The 21,677-nt window shown below is 43.5% G+C and overlaps 1 protein-coding gene across 1 annotated transcript in view; it reads right to left on the minus strand.

The window, feature by feature from the left end:
• Positions 1-21,677, minus strand: part of ACSL3 (acyl-CoA synthetase long chain family member 3) — a 101,853-nt gene that overhangs the window by 48,477 nt on the left and 31,699 nt on the right. Inside the window, exons 2-3 of the mRNA XM_075861420.1 lie at positions 7,552-7,949; positions 1,138-1,315 (exon numbers count right to left, since the gene is read on the minus strand). Of these exons, the coding sequence (XP_075717535.1) occupies positions 1,138-1,315; positions 7,552-7,902 (529 nt within the window). The 5' untranslated portion in view covers positions 7,903-7,949. The remainder of the gene's footprint in view (positions 1-1,137; positions 1,316-7,551; positions 7,950-21,677) is intronic.

A 21,677-nucleotide genomic window follows, 5' to 3' on the forward strand; every position in this document is an offset into this window, starting at 1 on the left:
TGCAGTTTTTCCGTAGCGGTTTTATCTGTGGATTTAGTGTCAAGCGTTGATTATAGAAAACTATGTGCACCTGTGGATTTCCAGCGTTTTTTTACTGTGTTTGTGATGCGTAAACGCTGTTCAAAAACTCAACTTGCACATTTCAGTGCGGAATTTCTTCTCCCCTCCTCACAGAACCCGCGGCATAAATTGACCTGCTGCCAAATTGTAAGTCGCACCGCAGAACACTTTCCACGCAACATTTCTGCGTTTCTTTCCTGAGATTTACTAAACCTCCCTCACTTTGATGATGCTGTAAATGGTGCGGAACTTCCACACAGGATTTAGTTGTGGAAATTTGGCAGTGTTTACGCTACGGGGGAACCCGACCTAAGAAGTCTGTCCAACTGAGCGGAGAGTATGATATGCTGGAGGTAAATCACCAAGTAGCCAGAACACTATTCTCTGCTAAATCTTGTCACATCGGCCCCATTCGTGAATATACTTGTGTCCGATTCCCTCGCATCCATTGCATTAAACATGAAATTTACATGGAGCAGTTGCCCAATCATGTTGTAGCTTTCATTTAAAAAAAATAATAAAAAGGGACCCTTAAAAATAAGTGGTGGAAGCGGATTGGTTGCTATGGGTAACTGCTTCACTTTTGCACCAGTTTTGATAAATCTATTCCGTATGGTCTTTAAATTGCTGAGCATTGAATTACAATACTAGAGACACTCTTTTTGGGTGGAATTCATTATAGGCTGTACGCCAGTATCCAGGCCTAAAAAAGCTGCAAATTATGCAGCACGCCATATTTATGCAATACTTTGCACATTTTTGACATTTTACACCTTTTAAAAAGTGGGTTGGGCCGGCGAATAAGGGGCGTGGTCATTCACTAAAGTTTACGCCATTGGCTTGTGAATCCTCACTTGCGACATTTATGAAACACAAGCCCCCTACTGCTGCTCTATGGGGACCACTGTTCAATCTGTAGTGTTACATGTAGTCAAATAAAGATTATAATATAAAGCAGATGTATCAAAGGCCGAGGAGAATTACAAATAAAATAGTGCAGTTTGTTCATGTTACAGGACAAGGATTACATTCCCAGACAAGCAGCCAATTCCCCCAAGAGTGCAGAGTATTACTCACGTGGGAAATTGTACATGAAGCATGCCTGCGCTGAGATGATCCACTCCGCTCGTGTCTCGCAAAATATGGCGATATTAGACCTTGGTTTTTGGCCAAGTGCTGAAAGTCCACCTCCGAAGTGAGCGGCTGCCAAATAGGCCTCTTCATAAGACATCCAGTTGTACTTTCCCAAGATTACCTGGTCACAATATAAAAGCACAAAGCATGTAGCGTATCAGAGAAATGGTGAAGACAAGCAGGGTAGACACCGGTATATCTCCCACAGGGTGAATCAATGGTTTCCGTCAGGCGCCGTTGGTGTCCATCATGTGACAGATCCAGTGGCTGCAGTTTTTCGTTATTCTGCTCCTATGATGGAGCAGAGCAACAGAAAGCCATAACGCAGATGTGAACCTCCATATACCTCCGATTTCATACGGCTGTTGCAAATAGTGGCATGCTCCATAGGATGCTATATTATAGAGGTGTTCTCCTATAGAAGCATAGGCCTAAGAGGAGATGGGGTGAATGACTCAAAAGGTAAGAAGCACTGTGGGCCAGCCAGATGTAAGTACAATATGGAGGAAGAAAAACGATGAATGAGCCGGTCATCCAGCCCCCATCTATGTCAGCGCAGACATAATATATATTACGATGACAGGGGTGTGAGTGATGCGGGAGGTTTTTTAATGGACTGTTCTTTTTATCAAAGATTATGACAGCTCATTCTGAGTAAGGGTTTGCGAAGATCAACAGAAATAGGAATCAAGTTTGGTAATGCAAAATGTCTAAAAACATACAGATTTTAAATAAGGTGCTTTTATAAAACATTTAGGGCTTTCCTCTTAAAGGCTATGTAAACCTTTGAATTTTTTTCAACTAAAAAGGTTAATCAGTGTGATTGGTGCAACTTTATAATTAGTTTTTATTAGAAATGTTTACTATTTGAGATACAGCTGCTCTGTATTCTGTATAGAGAGCAGCTGTATCGTTCGCTGAATCCTGTACCCGTCAGGTCAGCAGGACTGATGGGTTCAGTGAAAGAAGGTCCTGCGTCTCTGACACGCAAGATCCACCTGTTATCCATCTCGGTAATCCACCTGGTAACATCTCGATCCTGCCTGTCAGACACGCAGGACCCACTGACCTGGAGCCGGTCAGTCCCGCTGACCTGACGGGTACAGGATTCAGTGCAAGATACAGCTGCTCTGCATGAATGCATGAATGACACAAAGCAGCTGTATCTCAAAAAGTGAAAATTATTTTTAATAAAATGTAATTAAAAAAGGTTAATCTGTGTGATTGGTGCAACTTTGTATCAAAAATAAAAAAATCCCTTTCAAAAGTTTACGTTGCCTTTAAAGAGAACCTTTCACCTGCCCATACATGTGCAGCGGAATGCAGCATGTAATGGACAGGGCTGCACAAACCCTGGGGTACTTTAAAAAAATGTTATACCCTCCTCCGTTATTTAGATATTGGTGCCGTTATATTTGGCGCCCAATATTTAAATAACCCCCTGAACTGTCAGTGGGGCGTGTAATGGCAAGGGGGCGTATAACATCGCTGTGACACTGTCCAATCAGCTACGAACAGTGTCAGAGCAGGAGAGAGAAGAGCGTGTGCGCGCGCACGCTCTCACTCTTCAGCTCTCGGCAGACAAGGACAAGCCTGATCTCTCGCGAGAGATCACACAGTCTTGTACTTCTCTGCCGAACTGGCAAGAGGACGTGTCAATGCTGCGGACAGTGCAAGAGAGCTGGAGAGAGGAGAGCGCTCACACGCTCTCTTCTCTCCAGCTCTTGCTGTAGCACTGTCGTCCGTAGCCGATTGGACAGTGTCACAGCGATGTTACACGCCCCCTTGCCATTACACGCCCCATTGACAGTTCAGGGGGTTATTTAAATATCGGGCGCCAAATATAACGGCACCGATATCTAAATAACGGAGGAGGGCAAAATTTTTTAAAGTGCCCCAGGATTTGTGCAGTCCTGCCCATTACATGCTGCATGTGTATGGGGAGGTGAAAGGTTCTCTTGAAGGCCTCTTGCACACTTCCATCACCGTTTTCACGCCCGTTTTTGACGGGTCCGTGAGCCCGTTTTAGCGGCCGTGTGATTTCCGTGTGCACTCCGCGTTTCCCTTTCCGAGCGCCGAGCATGGTACTGTCCAGGGTGCTGAAAGAGCAGGGCTGTTCAGCGCTAGTCACTGTACAGGGTGCTGAAAGAGTTAATGGGCTGCACTGATCGGCGGTAACTCTTTCAGCACCCTGGACAGAGACTAGCGCTGAAGAATGACCATGCTCGGTGCTCGCAAAACACAATTTATTAAATAAAAATTAAAAAATCAGTTCATACTTACCCAGAACTCCATGCATTTTCCTCCTGTCCGGCCTCCTGGAATGACGTTTCATCCCATGTCACCGCTGCAGCCAATCACAAGCTGTAGTGGCGGTCACGCAAGTCTGGATGACGTCAGAAGGCCGGCCTCCAGGGATGACGCTTCATCCCACGTGACCGCCTCTGCAGCCAATCACAGGCTGCAGCGGCCACATGGACTGCCGCTTCATACAGAAAGGTCGGACTGGAGGAAGAAGAGGGACTAGTCACCAAGACAAGTACCATGGTACGTATGAACTGCTTTTTATTTTATTTTTATCAGCAGCCTCTTCTCTCTATCAGTGCTGGATAGAGATAAGTGGCTGCCCATTAGTGTAATATATCTGTAATGTTTTTCTGCCAGCCCGGCCGTTGCTAGGCAACGACTCCGTCACACACGGACGGCACACGGATGCCTTCTGTGTGTCTTCAATTTTTTTTGACGGACTCATTGACTTGCATGGGCCTCACAGTCACGGAATCTCGGACCAAAGTAGGACATGCTCTACTTTTGTCGGAATGGAGCAACGGGACCGTCAAAAAAACTGAAGTGTGCATGGCCCCATTGAACTGAACAGGTCAGGGTGCTAGCAGTCAGAAAAACGGCTAGCACCCTGAAGAAAAAGACTGAAGTGTGCACTAGGCCTTAGTCTCTGATAATCTTCCACACTCCAAAATCATACTGGCAGGTTATTTGTCTTCCTAGGACATTGGTCCTTGTCCCTAAAATAGGAAAATTAAACTGGACAGGGACGGACGTGAAGGATGACAATCTTGCTACATTGCTACAGAATATGTTGCTGGAATATTAGTAATACATTTAACACTGACATTATTACAGTACGGATCTAGCGCTGGAAGAATTGCAGCAGGCAACGAGTCCGCACTATGATTTACAGTGGTACTGCTCCTTGACTAACCTTTCCAAAAAAACTTTCCATGTGCACAATAACAAAATGTGACGTTTGTGGTGTAAGTAAGCAGCACGTGCGCAGAATTCCACATCTATGATTCTTTATTTAGTGAACGCGTCTGTCGATCAGTGCACTGGAACGCACATAGCAGGAGGTCCCCTAATGACCGGAGCAGTGGATGAGCTCAGTCTCTATTCTCTAAAGAGCTGTCCTAGCGAACGTCAACAGTGGTTACATGGCAGAGAGTCCTGTACTTTATCAGGAGGGCCACAATAGTGGTCTTCAGGCTGTGGAAATAGAAGTCCAAGTATTCCTGCACAGCCTGTGGCTGGATCCTTATTACAGATAAAAAGTGCAACTGTTCAATATACAATTACCGGCTTCTATGGCAGATCTATATACCTTTCTCAGTGCACATGAATATAAAAAGGGCCAGTCATTTGCCTATAACATGAAATACTGTAATGTGCTTTTACAATGTATTATTACAGAATTTAAAATGCTGCCTTATCCTAGGGGGCAGTAACCAATAACTAAACTTTACTAGAGCTTAGCTCAATACAATCTACAGTCATCTTATAATATAAATTGATCAGTAAGGGCCAGTCGACTGCGCTATTGATTTCGTAAAAAAAAAAAAAAGAAACCTGACGGAATAGTGACAAACGGAAACCATTAGCAATGTTTCCGTCACCATTGATATCAATGGTGATGGAAACGGAAGCAAAGGTTTCCGTTTGCCTTTCCGTTGAGGGGTTCTCCAAACGGAACCCCTCAACGGAAAGCCAACGCTGATGTGAACAGGCCCTAAGTGTTAAAAGGATACAACTTTTTTTTTTTTACATTATGACCTATCAAAATGGAAACACTGCCATCTGGGGGATACACATAAGAACAGCTACAAAGAAACACTTAGGCCAGGATGACATATACAGTTTTGATGCCGTTTTTGGCTCAGTTTTTTGAGCCAAAGCCAGAAGTGTATCCAAAAGGAGGGATAGGTATAAAGAAAAAAGACCGACGCATTTCTTTTCTTTTATGTCCACTCCAGGGTTTGAATAAAAAAATGGAGCCAAAAACTTCACTAAAAAACTGCACCAAAGCGGTGTGTGAGATCCTGGTCTAAGGGGGGAATTTATCAACTTTTTATGGCAATTTTCTGGTATAGAAAAGTTGCGCGAGTTACTATTTGTGCAAAAATGTTAAACGTTTGATGCATTTACACTGCACGCGTCAATATTTAAAAAGTTGGTGGATCCACCACTCTGATACATTTACAGAAATAGAAATTATAGGGGAAAGGTACACCATCTCATAGCTGGCGTTGATTTTACTTTCTGGCGCACAGCGAACCTATCATGTGATTGATGCTGTCCTATCAGAGAGCAGCATGATAGAGAGTGAAGCTGAGCTCTGTGACAGACAGGTCTATAGATTTCTGAGTAAATAGAGAAAATCCTGACAGCACTCCTAGGGGAGACAACTTGTCCTGTTTTTCTGTGCTTTTTACAAAGAAATCTGTATTCAAAATCATATAAATATGTATAACACAGAGCTCCACTTCTATCCCTCTATTATATGCTGCTGTCAGACAGCGCTGCATAAATCACCCAACAGTCTTAGTAAATCTGCTCTTAAAGGGAGCCGGTCACCAGCATTTCTCCTATTAAACCAGCAATACCTGGTGGTAGTGGGTGAAAAATCATTTTTATGTTCTCTATAATTATCTTCTAAGTAGCTCCGTATCTTTAGTATTCGGTTTTTAGTGTTCCTGCGCCGTATGCTAATGAGCTTATATAAGAGTCATATCTTCATTCCTCAAGTCTTTCTGAGTTTATCCCGCCTCCTTACTTTTGATTAACGGCTCCTCGCCTTCCCCCAGCACATACAAAATCCTGTGCTTGCGCATCTATGTCCTGTTCCGATGCGTGCGCACAACGGGACACCTTAGTGGCGCATTCTCAGTAACTAGATTTGAGGCAAGGGTGTCGGACTATACATGACGGGGCATTTCGTCAGGAATTTTGAGGCAGATTTTGACCTGCCTGCCCTCTCTTTGCTGCGTGTTTTGCAGCGTTTTTCAGCAGCGGGTATAAAACCCAGTGAAAACCGTTTTCTCTGCCTCCCATTGATGTCAATGGGAGGTCAGAGATGGAAAAGCCTGAAGAAAGGGCATTGCACAAGAGTTACAGCAGCAGAAAAATAAGCAAAAACTAGGAGTGCAAAGCCCAATAGGACTGGATCCAACCGTTCAACACAATGGCAACAAGAGAGGGATTTAGGCAGCACATCCAGTAATGCAGCATGAGTGAATGAAGGTTCCATTACTGGATGTTCTGCCCGAATCCCTCTTTTGACGCCTCTCTTTCCCTTGAGCATTTTTTTCCGCTCGCGGGAAAAACGCCTCCGTCCTCTATTAAAATCAATGGGAAGCGAATTTGGCCATTATTTAGCGCGGTTTCCGTGTCAAAAACCGCACCAGAAAACTGTGTGAGCTAGGCCTTACAATCCCAAGCTTACAGTAATAGGGTTTTTTATTGGGCAATTATCGGGCAGACAAGCGTTTATAAAACGCTCGTTCCCGAAAATTGTCCTGTTTAAACGCTCGTTCATCTGCTGGTCGCATCGTTTTAAAAAACTGAAATATTATTGTTGTCAGCTCCCTGCCGACATGATAATAATGTATGGGGACGAGCGTTTGGAGTAACGAGCGCTTAAACCCATACATAGCTCCTTGTAACAGGAGCAAACGAGCGCCGATCAATGAGCTGTCACGACGATCAGCGCTCTCTGAACCGGCTAAAAATGGGCCTGTGTAATAGGGCCTTAACTCTCCTGCACTGTGAATACAGAGTGATGCTGCCCTCTGCTGGCAGCAGCTTGTAAAGCTACTAATATATGATTGACCTTACTATTTCAGAGCCCCAAAGCTCCTGCCAGCATCAGTTCACAGTAGGACCCACATGACACTCCGCTGGGCTCGCTCAAGCCCCAGTTCTTGCAGCCGCTGCGATATCAATTGTTATGGCCCAGGCCGCTTCCTAGTGTTTCATATATACACTTGAACAGAATATTGTGGCAAACATTCACCATACAAGATGTATGCTACCAATAATATAATGATTATAACAATTGTTACTCACCTTCTTAAAGACCTTTCCATTGGGTTGGATTTCATCTTCCTCACTAAGCACTTCTCTAGTCCCCAGGCAACCCTTGGTTTTAAATAGTTCTGCAGCGTGCTTAAAGACCTTGTCCAGGGTATCGCAGCCAGGGTACAGAGAGGATGCCAGGCTGCCCGAGCTGTCCACCGAACGAAATGGGCTACTTGGATCATCGTTCAGAGCCCTGGCTTTTACCCGCGTTGCTCTGCTCTGCCTTTCTCGTGCACCAGACAGTAAGAACCACGGCACAAATGTGATCACGCCATAGAGCCACATAAAAAAATGCAGGACATACCGCAGCACTGGATTTATGTCCTCTTTTATCTGCATTCTTAAATCAAAGGTGGGGACCTGCTCGGGAAAAAAAAAATATTTACCTGCAAAACAAATCAAATGCATACAATTAGAAATAGAAATGTAGAGTACACATGACAAACATTGTAAGACAATAAACCTTAGGCACCGCAGACATAGACACACTACCGGAGAACAAAAATATGTAAAATACAGCAAATATAACACAAAGACGTCCACGCGCCTGTGTAACTACTAATGATGTCCATATCCTGTCAATATAGTAATATATCCATAGCATGGCATTCTGGGACTTGTGGTTTCACAACAGCTGGGGAGCCAAAGGTGGCAGACCCCCGGCATGAAGTGAACATTAAGCCATAAACACTTGTGATGAAACTATCCAGGCGCCACAAACATGGCGTGCCCCTTTACGACTCTCTCCCGCTCTCCACAAGTATATACTCCATTGTGGCACAATGCTGATCTCCCGAGTTCTGTAGTGTCCCAGAGACACAACCCTGCATTAATGAAAAGATCCTCTATCTGGAAAATACGTACTTACAGACAAGACTAAAATGACCATGAAAACCTCTCGTGACGTTTTTTTTTAAGTAATGTATACTGTTTTTGCATAAGCAGCATTTTTCGAATATAATTCTATTAAAAAAATGGATTTTGTTTTTAGCGCTGCAGCTTCTTTGTATCTACTTTACATAGAAGTGGCATGACGCCGCTGTGAGGCCCCCTTCACATTGAGATAGTTCCTTCCGTCAGAGCTATATGTCAATAGAACGCCCAACGTAATACCTCAGATGGAAGGAAGACTGCAGCATATCCTACTGTATAAGTATGCAGTGGGATACATCGCCCAAATTCCCCCGGGCAGAGCGCTACCCGAGTCAGGTATAGCTCCTGATGTCACTGTGCATGTATAGACAGTGATGTAAGGAGCTCTGCAATGCCGGAGTCCCCAGTCAGACAGTTACGTCACCGGAGTTACCCCACACATACCTTTAGGCCTGTGTTGGATACATCAGTATACATTTAAAAAAAAAAACACTGGCTGGATAAAAAAGAAGGGAGGGGGGTTGGTTTCATAAGGACCTTTTATTACCCATACATCCCTGGTGTCTAGGGTAGTTAAAGGGTTAATACTAACATCCCTAGCGGTCTAGGAAAGTTAAGGGGTTAATGCCAACACCCTTGGAGGTCTACTGTGTTGAGGTGTTCAATGTCAGCGTCCCTGGAAGTCTAGGGCAGGGAAGCGGTTAATCATACTTGGTAGCCAGTGGAGAATCTCCAGGCATGTCGCCTCTCACATGGAGCTGGACACACGTGCTGTATATGTCCAGCTTACCGGTTACTTCCCTGCACTGATAACAGAGAAGTGAAGGAAAGCGAGGAATCTGCAGCGGTGACGGAACAGTTTACGGGTTCCCTCGGTGTTCGGCACATCATCTGATCACAGCGCGGGGAGATCTCCCGGATCAGGAGAAGACAAGTGCCGGCACCGGCCTCCTGGTATTAATTATTGGGGTTACTGGTTGGGTGGTAACCCTATCTGCAGGCAACAGCTCTAGTAACTACATTGTCCAGGCATTACATAGGAAGGTCCATGTAAACATGGCAGCCATCAGCCGATGAATGATTGGATCTTTTATACTGCCCAAAAAATATATGGGCCGAACAATCGTATTAACGATCATTCGTCCCCATATAGCCACGATAAAAAGTATATGGAGTATACGAGTGATGATCAATACGTCAGTATCGTCAACCGACGCTAGTCATCGAGAAGGGATCTGCCCGTGTAAAAGAGCCTTAAGATTGTTGCAGGTCAATAGCGACATTTTACAAGAGACACTAGTGACACCAGGACTACAGGGGAGGATTCACTTGAAGAAGTCCGCACATACTCAGAAGCTTTCTTTTGTCCCGATCTCGGGAAATTCACTAAAGGAAGTACAGAAGTTGTGACTGGGTGAATAAGGAATCGGACACATTACAGCTTCTCACATCAACCATTTATTAAGTACCGAGAACGGGATCGAATCCTGTCCTGTTAGATCAGGAAAGCCTATTCTAAAAACTTGCTTTGGGAAAGCCTTTCCTGATCTTGTCCTTGGCACTAAACAGATGTATGGAGCCGTTATACAGCCATGTGCAGGAGTCCTGAGGGAGGAGACTTGTCGCACAGCAATTCTCATGTCACAGCGATACAACTGGTTTGTAGATGAAATTTCACACAACTCTTAGCCCCATAGAGTAATGTACAAATCACCAGTAAATATGTCTGACCCTTTTATGGCAAGTTGTAACAAATATATATTAAGATCTATCTTAGTTATACAGTATATGTTTCTGTGGAATATAGCGCACAGCCAGTATAGTCCCCATTACTGTTACCGCAGGGGTTGTCAACCCAATTATCAGTGTGCAAAATAGTGATTCTAAAGTAATCCATCCCTTTATCATTCATCTTGCGGTTCGCCATTCAGGAATCTGAAAAATGAGTTGACCACTCTTTAGTGAGCAGTAATGGCCGCCATCCATTACAGATACAACTGGATGAATGGATTTGAAGTCAAAATCTTTCATTACACAAGGTGCAAACTCCAATGCCTCAAACTTCTCTTTGATGCATTTTGAATATCAACCATGAGGTGGCAGTAAAGTAACAGATAAAATGGATGATTTGGCTCCCACTTTGGAGGACTTGGAGCAGGTCATTCATGTAATAGTAAGACTCCGCAGGTTAAATGTATGGCTATATACCACTTCCCCCAGCACCATTAGCTGATCACTGGAGGATGGGGGGGTGGGGCATTATTTTAGGATATGGTCCCATGCAGATAATACCCAGGCCAAATCGTGACGCCATTGGTCACCGCAAGTAAGCAGGGTTGCGGCTGCATGCGGATGCCGCCACGTGAAACCGTCCCCTTAAAGAGATGTTCTGTAAACCTATCAAGCAAAGCCTTTGTGTACATAATGTATATATCCGACAGTCCCTGTTCACACTGTTGTTTGGCCTGACGCCAGTCAAACCTGATCTTTTTAGTGTGCTCGTCAGGATCCCTTTATGTGAACGGTTGTCGAGAGTTCATTTGTGTAGTAGTTCAGCTATGTTACATAGTCAGTACGGTTGAAAAAAGACACGTCGATCAAGTTCACAATACATTTGCACGATGCTAATCCTTCTGATGTACACACTTAACATATCCATATACTTTCATAGACCTAACATATGGCAAAACATCGGGGCGTTATGTGTATGCAAGGTTTTTAACTGTATTTATAGCGGACTTTTTCAATACAAAAATATCTCACAAAAAGACGTATTCTATGTAAATGTATGGTATACGGGTCATGTTTACGACACAATAGGGAGTACAACTTTTATGATGCATATCCCTTACACTAAGGATTGTAATGTCCCATATAGAATGTATTAGAAATAACCTATCCCCAAACTAAACTGGAGACTTCCAAAGTTTTCTAACTTTTGTCAAGCAGTGCATATAGATGAGGAAGCAATGTCACCGGAGTACGACAAAGTGTGAACATTCAGCCAGGAAGCAGCAACACTTGTGTATATAAAGAGTATATAGAACCCAATATGGGAACATTCAGCCAGGAAGCAGCAACACTTGTGTATATAAAGAGTATATAGAACCCAATATGGGAACATTCAGCCAGGAAGCAGCAACACTTGTGTATATAAAGAGTATATAGAACCCAATATGGGAACATTCAGCCAGGAAGCAGCAACACTTGTGTGTATATAAAGAGTATATAGAACCCAATACGGGAACATTCAGCCAGGAAGCAGCAACACTTGTGTATATAAAGAGTATATAGAACCCAATACGGGAACATTCAGCCAGGAAGCAGCAACACTTGTGTATATAAAGAGTATATAGAACCCAATACGGGAACATTCAGCCAGGAAGCAGCAACACTTGTGTATATAAAGAGTATATAGAACCCAATATGGGAACATTCAGCCAGGAAGCAGGAACACTTGTGTATATAAAGAGTATATAGAACCCAATATGGGAACATTCAGCCAGGAAGCAGCAACACTTGTGTATATAAAGAGTATATAGAACCCAATATGGGAACATTCAGCCAGGAAGCAGCAACACTTGTGTATATAAAGAGTATATAGAACCCAATACGGGAACATTCAGCCAGGAAGCAGCAACACTTGTGTATATAAAGAGTATATAGAACCCAATATGGGAACATTCAGACAGGAAGCAGCAACACTTGTGTATATAAAGAGTATATAGAACCCAATATGGGAACATTCAGCCAGGAAGCAGCAACACTTGTGTATATAAAGAGTATATAGAACCCAATATGGGAACATTCAGCCAGGAAGCAGCAACACTTGTGTATATAAAGAGTATATAGAACCCAATACGGGAACATTCAGCCAGGAAGCAGCAACACTTGTGTATATAAAGAGTATATAGAACCCAATACGGGAACATTCAGCCAGGAAGCAGGAACACTTGTGTATATAAAGAGTATATAGAACCCAATACGGGAACATTCAGCCAGGAAGCAGCAACACTTGTGTATATAAAGAGTATATAGAACCCAATACGGGAACATTCAGCCAGGAAGCAGGAACACTTGTGTATATAAAGAGTATATAGAACCCAATATGGGAACATTCAGCCAGGAAGCAGCAACACTTGTGTATATAAAGAGTATATAGAACCCAATATGGGAACATTCAGCCAGGAAGCAGCAACACTTGTGTATATAAAGAGTATATAGAACCCAATATGGGAACATTCAGCCAGGAAGCAGTAACACTTGTGTATATATAAAGAGTATATAGAACCCAATATGGGAACATTCAGCCAGGAAGCAGGAACACTTGTGTATATAAAGAGTATATAGAACCCAATACGGGAACATTCAGCCAGGAAGCAGCAACACTTGTGTATATAAAGAGTATATAGAACCCAATATGGGAACATTCAGCCAGGAAGCAGCAACACTTGTGTATATAAAGAGTATATAGAACCCAATATGGGAACATTCAGCCAGGAAGCAGTAACACTTGTGTATATATAAAGAGTATATAGAACCCAATATGGGAACATTCAGCCAGGAAGCAGCAACACTTGTGTATATAAAGAGTATATAGAACCCAATACGGGAACATTCAGCCAGGAAGCAGCAACACTTGTGTATATAAAGAGTATATAGAACCCAATACGGGAACATTCAGCCAGGAAGCAGTAACACTTGTGTGTATATAAAGAGTATATAGAACCCAATATGGGAACATTCAGCCAGGAAGCAGGAACACTTGTGTATATAAAGAGTATATAGAACCCAATACGGGAACATTCGTTTCTGCAGACTGGTGGGCGAGGACTTTATAAAGCAGACGGGCTCCTAGCAGAACAGACAGCAGCTTGGAAGGACTGCAGTGGTTTGCGGTGCTGCATACGTGGCAGACTATTAACCCAAAAAGCAGACTAAAAAAATAATGATGATATGCTGCAATAATGGAAGAGAAAACAACTATTATATGCACTAAAACATAAGATGAACATAAAAGGGGGGCACAGGCTAGTGAACACAAGGGACCCGAAACCTGGATCAGAACCAAACGGATAAGCAATAAATGTCTGACCGGTAGGTGACCGACTGCTGGGACCCCCACCGATCATAAAAACGAGCGCCCCCAAGTCCCATATGTGAAAGGAGTAGTACTGCACATGCTCGGCCACCGCATCATTCACGGTGTATTGGACTGCTGGAGAAGTGATAAATGATGTTTATGGAAAAACTTTAACAATAATGAATACAGAATGACACCGGTAATAATGCATATGACAGTGATCTATCAAGTAAAAATAAATAAAAGTGTTGATAGAAATTTGCATAACATTAATGTGTACAGGATTTCAGACCCAATCTTGAAAAGTAACCACAATGGACTCACGCAGCCAGTCTGTGCACCCTCCCCATCTATCGATCACCCACAGACCTCAGAACGTCCTTCAAATACATAGCGCGGTGTATAGCAGTGACCTGAAGTGAACCCAAGCAGATTACACAGTTATATGCCGTATGTGCTGGTGTCACTTTCCTGCCTACGCTGCCAGACACGGCACTGTCTAAATATCAGCTACAGAACCAACATCATACATACATATATATATATATATATATATATATATATATATATATATATATATATGTGTATCCCAGCCATCAATCATCACTCCGCTAAACCTACCAGGAGAGTAAACTACTGCATAAAGAACGCTGCTAGAAATGCTTTTATGGGGAACCCATCGGAGTACCCCATCCTAGCTTTACTTGCATGCAGCATATAAATAAATAACTCCATATAAATGAAAGGGATAGCGCTCACAACATGTCCTTGACAATAGACTAGACTGTGTAGACGTTAAATATCCCGCTAACATAAAACACTGTCATAAAATACCTCAAGAAATGCCACTTGTTGTTACAGATGAGGTCATGGTGATATACGTCAACATCAATTAGTGGCCTTATCTGAGAGAGACGCCCAGGTACTACTTCCCCGCTAAATATCCCACCCAACCCCCCTAAACCGTCATTACAAAAGAGCATTTTATGTTGATTGGCACAGCTCTCTTGGATCACATGGAAATATCCACAGCATCTTTCTTGCTAAAAAATAAAGCACACGATTCTGATGCATTTGGGCTGTTCAGCAGGTTCTATATATATATATATATTTTTTTTTTTTTTTTAAATAGGGCATCTAATAATAAATGCCCTTATCTAAAGTGGTTTGTCACCATGACAGATCTGCTTTAATGAGCCGAGCTGCAGGAGGTGTTAAAAGGGGTTTTCAGATCTTATAAAATATACAGAAAAGTGTCAGTAGCAAATCTTTTTTATTTTCATTAGGTTTCCCAGCTCTGTCAAGCAAGGGCTTGCTGTGGGCGGGATTACCATGTGAAGAACTACAGTTCCCATGATTCCTCTCTCCACTCACAGACGTTGCCTATATTTACAGCTGCCTGCATGCCACAATGTGTAAGGTAGTGCTGCAATTGCTCACTGTCTGCTATTGAGACACAGCTGTGTTCTGCTGCTAGACTCTGCACTATCTGCTGCCCAGCATGTGAAACACATTCCTTGCAGACGGGCGGGAGGGAGCAGCAGGGAAAATCAGAGGCATATAATGTGTGACAACCTGTACTACAGAGGGAGATAATCATGTGCTCAGTGTACAAAATGTCACACAAGCAGGAGATAAAATACCAGGAGCATGGAGATGTGACTGCACATGACACTGGCTAAGGCTTCAGTCACATCTGGGTCAGGGCTGCGTTCCGACGTTCCGTCTGAGCGGAGCCCTGACTGGCACAAATGGAAACCACAGGTTTCCGTTTCCACTACCATTGATTTCAATGGTGACAGATGCGGTGCCCATGGTTTCCGTTTGTCTCCGTTGTGCAAGGGTTCCATCGTTTTGACGGAATCAATAGTGTAGTCGACTACGGTATTGATTCTGTCAAAACGACGGAACCCTTGCACAACGGAGACAAACGGAACAACATTGGCACCGGCTCCGTCACCATTGAAATCAATGGTGATGGAAACGGGAACCTATGGTTTCCGTTTGTGTCAGTCAGGGCTCCGTTCCGCCGGAAAGCAGATGTGAACGAAGCCTTACAGAGACATTTCAGCTACTGACAGCACATTAGTAAGTCACTTATCTTACCAGTGAAAACATCTTGGAGAGGACCTTGGTAAGCGCCTTTTATTCATTAATTTAATAATTCAGTCATTCACACGTTTAAATAATATTTTATGGTAGTACAAACACTCTTTTTCAATACAATATAGGAGTGTTTGGCAGACCTGGGGCCTTCAGGCTGCCATGACAACTATTGAGACCCCATTTCATGGGGAGGGGGGTTGGGCTGTCAGAGAGGGTCATCCCCTCTTTCTAATGATTTAGATGCCGCGATTGCTATGGACTTATCTCCGATCCCTGCCATTGCAGTGAATGTCGGCTGTATGTTACCGCAGACACTCACCGAATATGGGGCAGGGCTCAACGTCGTCGTCAGAGCCCTCACTGCCCTGGCACTATCTCGCATCTATACGCTTGCTTTTCCCAAACACAGTCTAGCCGCAAGTTTCCATATGTACGTAAGTGAGATGCCAACTTGGGCGCGGAAGTATTTGAAGCCGAGCGGTCACAAATTCTGTCTTCCAGCACTAGAGGACTACTGACCACTCTGATGCTTGAACCCAATATCAAGGTTCAAAGGTGGTACTTGACTCTTGTCCCTATAGCCAAGGTGGTACCGAGGTACTCTGCATGCTGCTTTCGAAGATGCCGGGAACCAGGGGATAGGTTTCATAAATGGTGGCACTGTCCTAGAGTGCTGAAGAATTGGGTGCAGGCATATTTCCTTATCCTGAACTTTATCAATAAAAACATAGTTAAAAACCCCTGGGAGGCCCAACGTCAGTGAGAAAATTCCCAATATTCCTCAACATTTTCGGGTTTTCATTTATTTTGTCTTCTTGGCCGTGTAGCAAACAATGGCAATGTAATGAAAGAAGTCATCTCTTGACTTGGCTTAAGTTAAGAAACGGATGTCTTGGCAAGTGACTAATGAGAAACTGACAGTAATACTCCTAAATAGGGTAGAACATTTTCAACAGATATGTTCCCCTTGGGCAGACTATGTCAGCAATAACCCTTTGGGTATGTGCACACACACTATTTACGTCCGTAATTGACGGACGTATTTCGGCCGCAAGTCCCGGACCGAACACACTGCAGGGAGCCGGGCTCCTAGCATCATAGTTATGTACGACGCTAGGAGTCCCTGCCTCGCTGCCGGACAACTGTCCCGTACTGTAATCATGTTTTCAGTACGGGACAGTAGTTCCACGGAGAGGCAGGGACTCCTAGCGTCGTACATAACTATGATGCTAGGAGCCCGGCTCCCTGCACTGTGTTCAGTCCAGGACTTGCGGCCGAAATACGTCCGTATATTACGGACGTAATTAGTGTGTGTGCACATACCCTTTTACTCAACATGCTCTTTCGCCCATTTCTCAGAGGTGTTGTCATCCTTACTAGTTGACAGTGTAGGCTCGGTGCTGGTGGGTTTTCGCTCTTCCCCCTATCCCATCCTACTCACGCTAGTTCCTCTCTCTCTTCTTGCCTTTCTCCCGTGTACTTGACCGCAGCTCCCTGTGGCCCCCTATGTAACACCTGGTCCACAAGTGCCCTAGTTTTTCATTGACTGGCAGCCGTTTTATGTTCATATAGTTGAGCGATGGCTGAGTAAAATGGTATGTTACGAATTGCTACTCTGCATTAGTCAATTGTTCTGACTTCTGCTCCGTTACCAATCAAGTCATTATTTTGCATTATTACAATGATTTATATATTACCAATTTCTTATAATTTGGCACTAATTTGTGACTTTTCTATTCTCTGATGTTTCCCTACTCTTCATTGGAAAATGTTAATAAAATGCAAGGTTTAAAAAAAAAAAAAAAAAAAAGGAAATCTGCGACAGAGCCTCCAAAGTAAATGTGAACAGAGCCTACCAGTCGGTCTTCTCTAGTCCTGTGTGTAGACACGTATAAGAAAATAGTGACAGCTGCATGTAAAGAAGTTCATAAGCAAAACGGAACTCGTGTTACATTCCTTTCTGTGTTGAGTGCATGGCAGGTTTCATGCATCTACTATACAACGAACGACAACATCAGTCAATGGAAACTTTCACCGGTGCCAGCAGCAAAATCGGAACGGTTTATTAACACTGGGCTCACGTTTTCTGCAGCTTTGTAAATGCAGAGCAGAATTGAATTAATCTGAATGAATAGGTAAACGCCTGCCCCTGCCCACATGACACGTGCACCCGAGGAGTAAAGATTTTTTTCTTCCCTTCTTCTTCTCAGTCTACCAACTCACTTCTATGGTTATAATCACATGCAACAGATTTTTCGCAGAACATTCTGCGACTTAAAAATCCATTCCATACTACGGAACGGGGGTTGTTTTGCAGCAAGCGCATGGATTTCTGCAAACACCATTCAGATGAACGTGACGGACACCGACAAATCTGCTGCGTGTGAACATAGACCACAGCACACCAGACCTGAAATTGAAGACGTTAAATGATGAAGCTTTAGGACTATATAAGCAGCCTATAGGTTGAGTATGGGACATAGTGTCTGTTGATTCAAGTTGTCCGGTTTGTGTCACTACCAAGATTTTGGCAGCTGCAGCTTGGCGCTCGCGCGGAGGCCGCTCTATGTGACATTAGTTATACGACACTCAGTCCAAAGATCGGAACGTCACTAGGTGGCCACATAAAGACATGCACACAAAGCTGTAATCTAACTTCAGCCGGTGATGTATTAGTTTAGTGCCAACACATACATTACCAAACTCCATAATTCTCCTTTACCCAAACTACACCTCATACATGTGAAAATCTCCTGCTACACGGCAGCCCGACCGACGTCTGTGAAGGGAGAAAGTGCTGCTGTGCGCATTATTTCTTATATTACTCTCTATTATACTTTACAGTAATTGAATAGAAAAAGGGAGTGCCTGACATCACAGAGATTATGCAATACCTCAAATATTCTGTGCAGAACGCACGTGCTTGTATAAACTGTTCACTGGGATTTTACAACAATCTCCACCAAGATAAGCCTGGAGGCCGCACACCCAGCTCATAAAGCATACATGTGTCGGGTGGAGCACAAAAAAAAAAAAAAAACACTAAAGGGCCTGTTCACATCAGCATTCAGTTTCCGTTGATGGGTTCCGTCAGACCTTTCCATCGGAGGAACCCATCAACGGAAACCATAGCTTCCCTTTCTAATGGTTTCCGTTTGTCTCCTTTCTGTTAGGGTTAAGTTTTTTTGACGGAATCAATAGCGCAGTCAACTGCGCTATTGTTTTCGCAGAAAAACCTGAATCTTTTCACAATGGTGGCAAACGGAAACCATTAGCGGTGGAAGTATTACCATTGAAATCAATAGTAATGCAAAGGGAAGCTATGGTTTCCGTTTGCCTTTCTGTCGATGGGTTCCTCCGATGGAAAGGTCTGACGGAACCTATCAACGGAAACCGAATGCTGATGTGAACAGGCCCTAAAGCTGCGCGGGAAAAAATACCCATCAGAGGCTGCCGACTTAGAGAGCTAATGAAGAAGATGTGTAGTAGCCATCTATATAATCTGGATATGGCAGCATAGATATTATCTATTCATATGCTCAGTCACTGAAATCCTGCCAATGTTACCCATTTTCCAGTTATATTCCTATGTGTCTGCACCAGGGCTGGACAATATATAGGATACTGCTACTTATGTTCTTAATGAGCCAATTTAATATTTTGCTTAACCAGACAATGAGTGGAATAAATGCCCCAATTTACCATTGATTTACCCCTGTGATGCAGCAGATTGCGGCAGGTTCCAACAAAGGGAACGCTGAAGAACCTGTCGCCAGAGAACCGGCAATTTGAAAACCCGACAAATTTTAATCTAGTGAAGGTTCATTATTTAAACTCTATAAAAACAGGTCAAAGTAAAGAGAAAAAATCAGCACTTGGGGGACATTTTTCATACCTATTTATTAATCCCTTTGGCATACATGACTTTTCAGAATGAATAGGATCCTATACCCTTATAATGTACAGGGAGGGAAAGTAGGACTGAACGCAAGCAATTGTAGGAAGAAAAGCGGCACTATTTTTAGTCTCTTGTAATCCCTGCTTCATGTACAAGCGGGCTGAAATTTGGGACAGATGGCAACTTAAAACCCATTTAATCATTCAGAAACCAGCAGAAAATGTGGACAATTATTTGCAGGCTAGTAACTGTTTTTACATGTGTACTGCAGGCGAGCCCTTCACTGGCCAGAAGATGCAGGTTCATGTGGCAAGCTGACACTTCTAATTCTGAGAACTCGTATGTGTACCAGCGTGACAAATGAAAAACTAAAAAAAAGAGAACTAAGGCCTTATTCACACGAACGTGTCCGCTTTGCGTGCGTAAAATACTCACCGTTTTTCTTGCGTTGCAGTTCCGTCTGACATCCGTGTACGGTGCGTGCCTGCGTTTTTTACGTCAGCAAAAAAAACTGAAGGTGTTTTATTTTTCCCCCCTCATTTCTTTAGCAACTGTTGTGTGAATCACGCACAGCACACGTATGAAGTCCGTGTGCTGTGTTTTTCTCACGCACCCATAGACTTCAATGGGTGCGTGATGCGCAAAAAACGCACACGAATAGGACATGCAGTGAGTTTCAGGCAGCGGACACACGCTGCGTGAAAAACACAATGTCTGAATGGCCCCATTGAATTGCATAGGTCCGTGTGACGTCGGTTGTTTTAACGCGCATAACACGGACGCGAAATACACGTGTGAATAAGGCCTAAAAGTGTAATGTGTGTCTACACTGCATTCTTTTAGCGCTCCAATTACCCAAATTACATAGACCCGCTTAGAATATTGTGCCAGAGTCCAGTAAGAAAGATTTTCAGAATGATGTACGAGCCATCAGCACACCCAGTTAGGTTTGTAAAGCCGAGCAGAGCAGTACAAGCAGTGACAGGAATGAAGGGGAAGCAGCGCTCATGAGTGCCGCGGCCCCTTCAATACAGCCGATTGGTGGGGTTGCTGGGAGTTGGACCCCCACCGATCAGATATTGATGGCCTATCCCGAGGATAGACCATCAATTTATTTTATGACTGGACAACCACTTTAAGCTGGCTATACACATAGGATTTTGATTATTCAGAATGCGTCCGATCAATGGTTTGTAAAAATGATCCCACTAGCAATATGCCAGACAAAACTGGCAAACCAGTGAGAACAAAAACAAAAACACACCACAAACAAGGCTTGTGCCAAATGGCAAGTGATCGACCAAAGGCCAAAAAAAAAAGTCGACCGATCGCGTTTTTATCCTGACAGAAGTCTGCGGTTGGCCATCGCGAATGATCATTCACGTCTAATATTTAAATGATGGTTTGCCGAAATGGCCAAATTCATCCGACAATTCTCATGTGTACAAGGAGAGCTTTAGTTTATGAAAAGTCAAATATTTCTATGCAGGTGGATTTTATTTTCTGAATTACTGAGCAACCAATTAGAGAATACTATAAGGCCACGTTCACACAGGTCGGATACGTTGTATAAAAACTGTGCAGCGTATCCGACCTGGAACCCGCAGCACTTTTCGTCCGTGTTGCGGTTTTTCAAACAGAATTTTTACTGCGGAATGCAGCGCTGGGGTACAAAGAGAGCATACTTACCCCCTACCTTTTTTCTGAACGTAGTCCGGCCTCCCAAGATGACGTTGCAGGCCATGTGTCTGCAGTGGTCACATGGGATGAATCGTCATCCCAGGAGGCCAGTCTGCAGAAAGGAGAGCATTCTGGGTAAGTATGAATTATTTTATTTTTTCCGGAGATGGGATTTTTGCGGCGGAATCATTGCGATTCCGCCGCAAAAGTCGCAACACTTGGCTTTCTGTTGTGGGTTTGCATCCCCATTGAATTCGATGGGAAAAACCTGCAACAGAAAATAAATTGACATGCAAATTCCGCACCGCAGGTCAATTTATTAACGTTTACACTGCGGTTTTTTTCCGCAGCGCAGATTTTCTGAATCTCTTCCACTTTGCTGCTACTGTAAATACTGCAGAATTTTCGGAAATGAGAAGCCTCTGAACATACCCTAGGGCTGTTTTCACACATGCCATTTTTTTGCTGCGTTTT

Source organism: Rhinoderma darwinii, chromosome 4 (genome assembly GCF_050947455.1).
Source record: "Rhinoderma darwinii isolate aRhiDar2 chromosome 4, aRhiDar2.hap1, whole genome shotgun sequence".
NCBI lineage: Eukaryota > Metazoa > Chordata > Amphibia > Anura > Rhinodermatidae > Rhinoderma > Rhinoderma darwinii.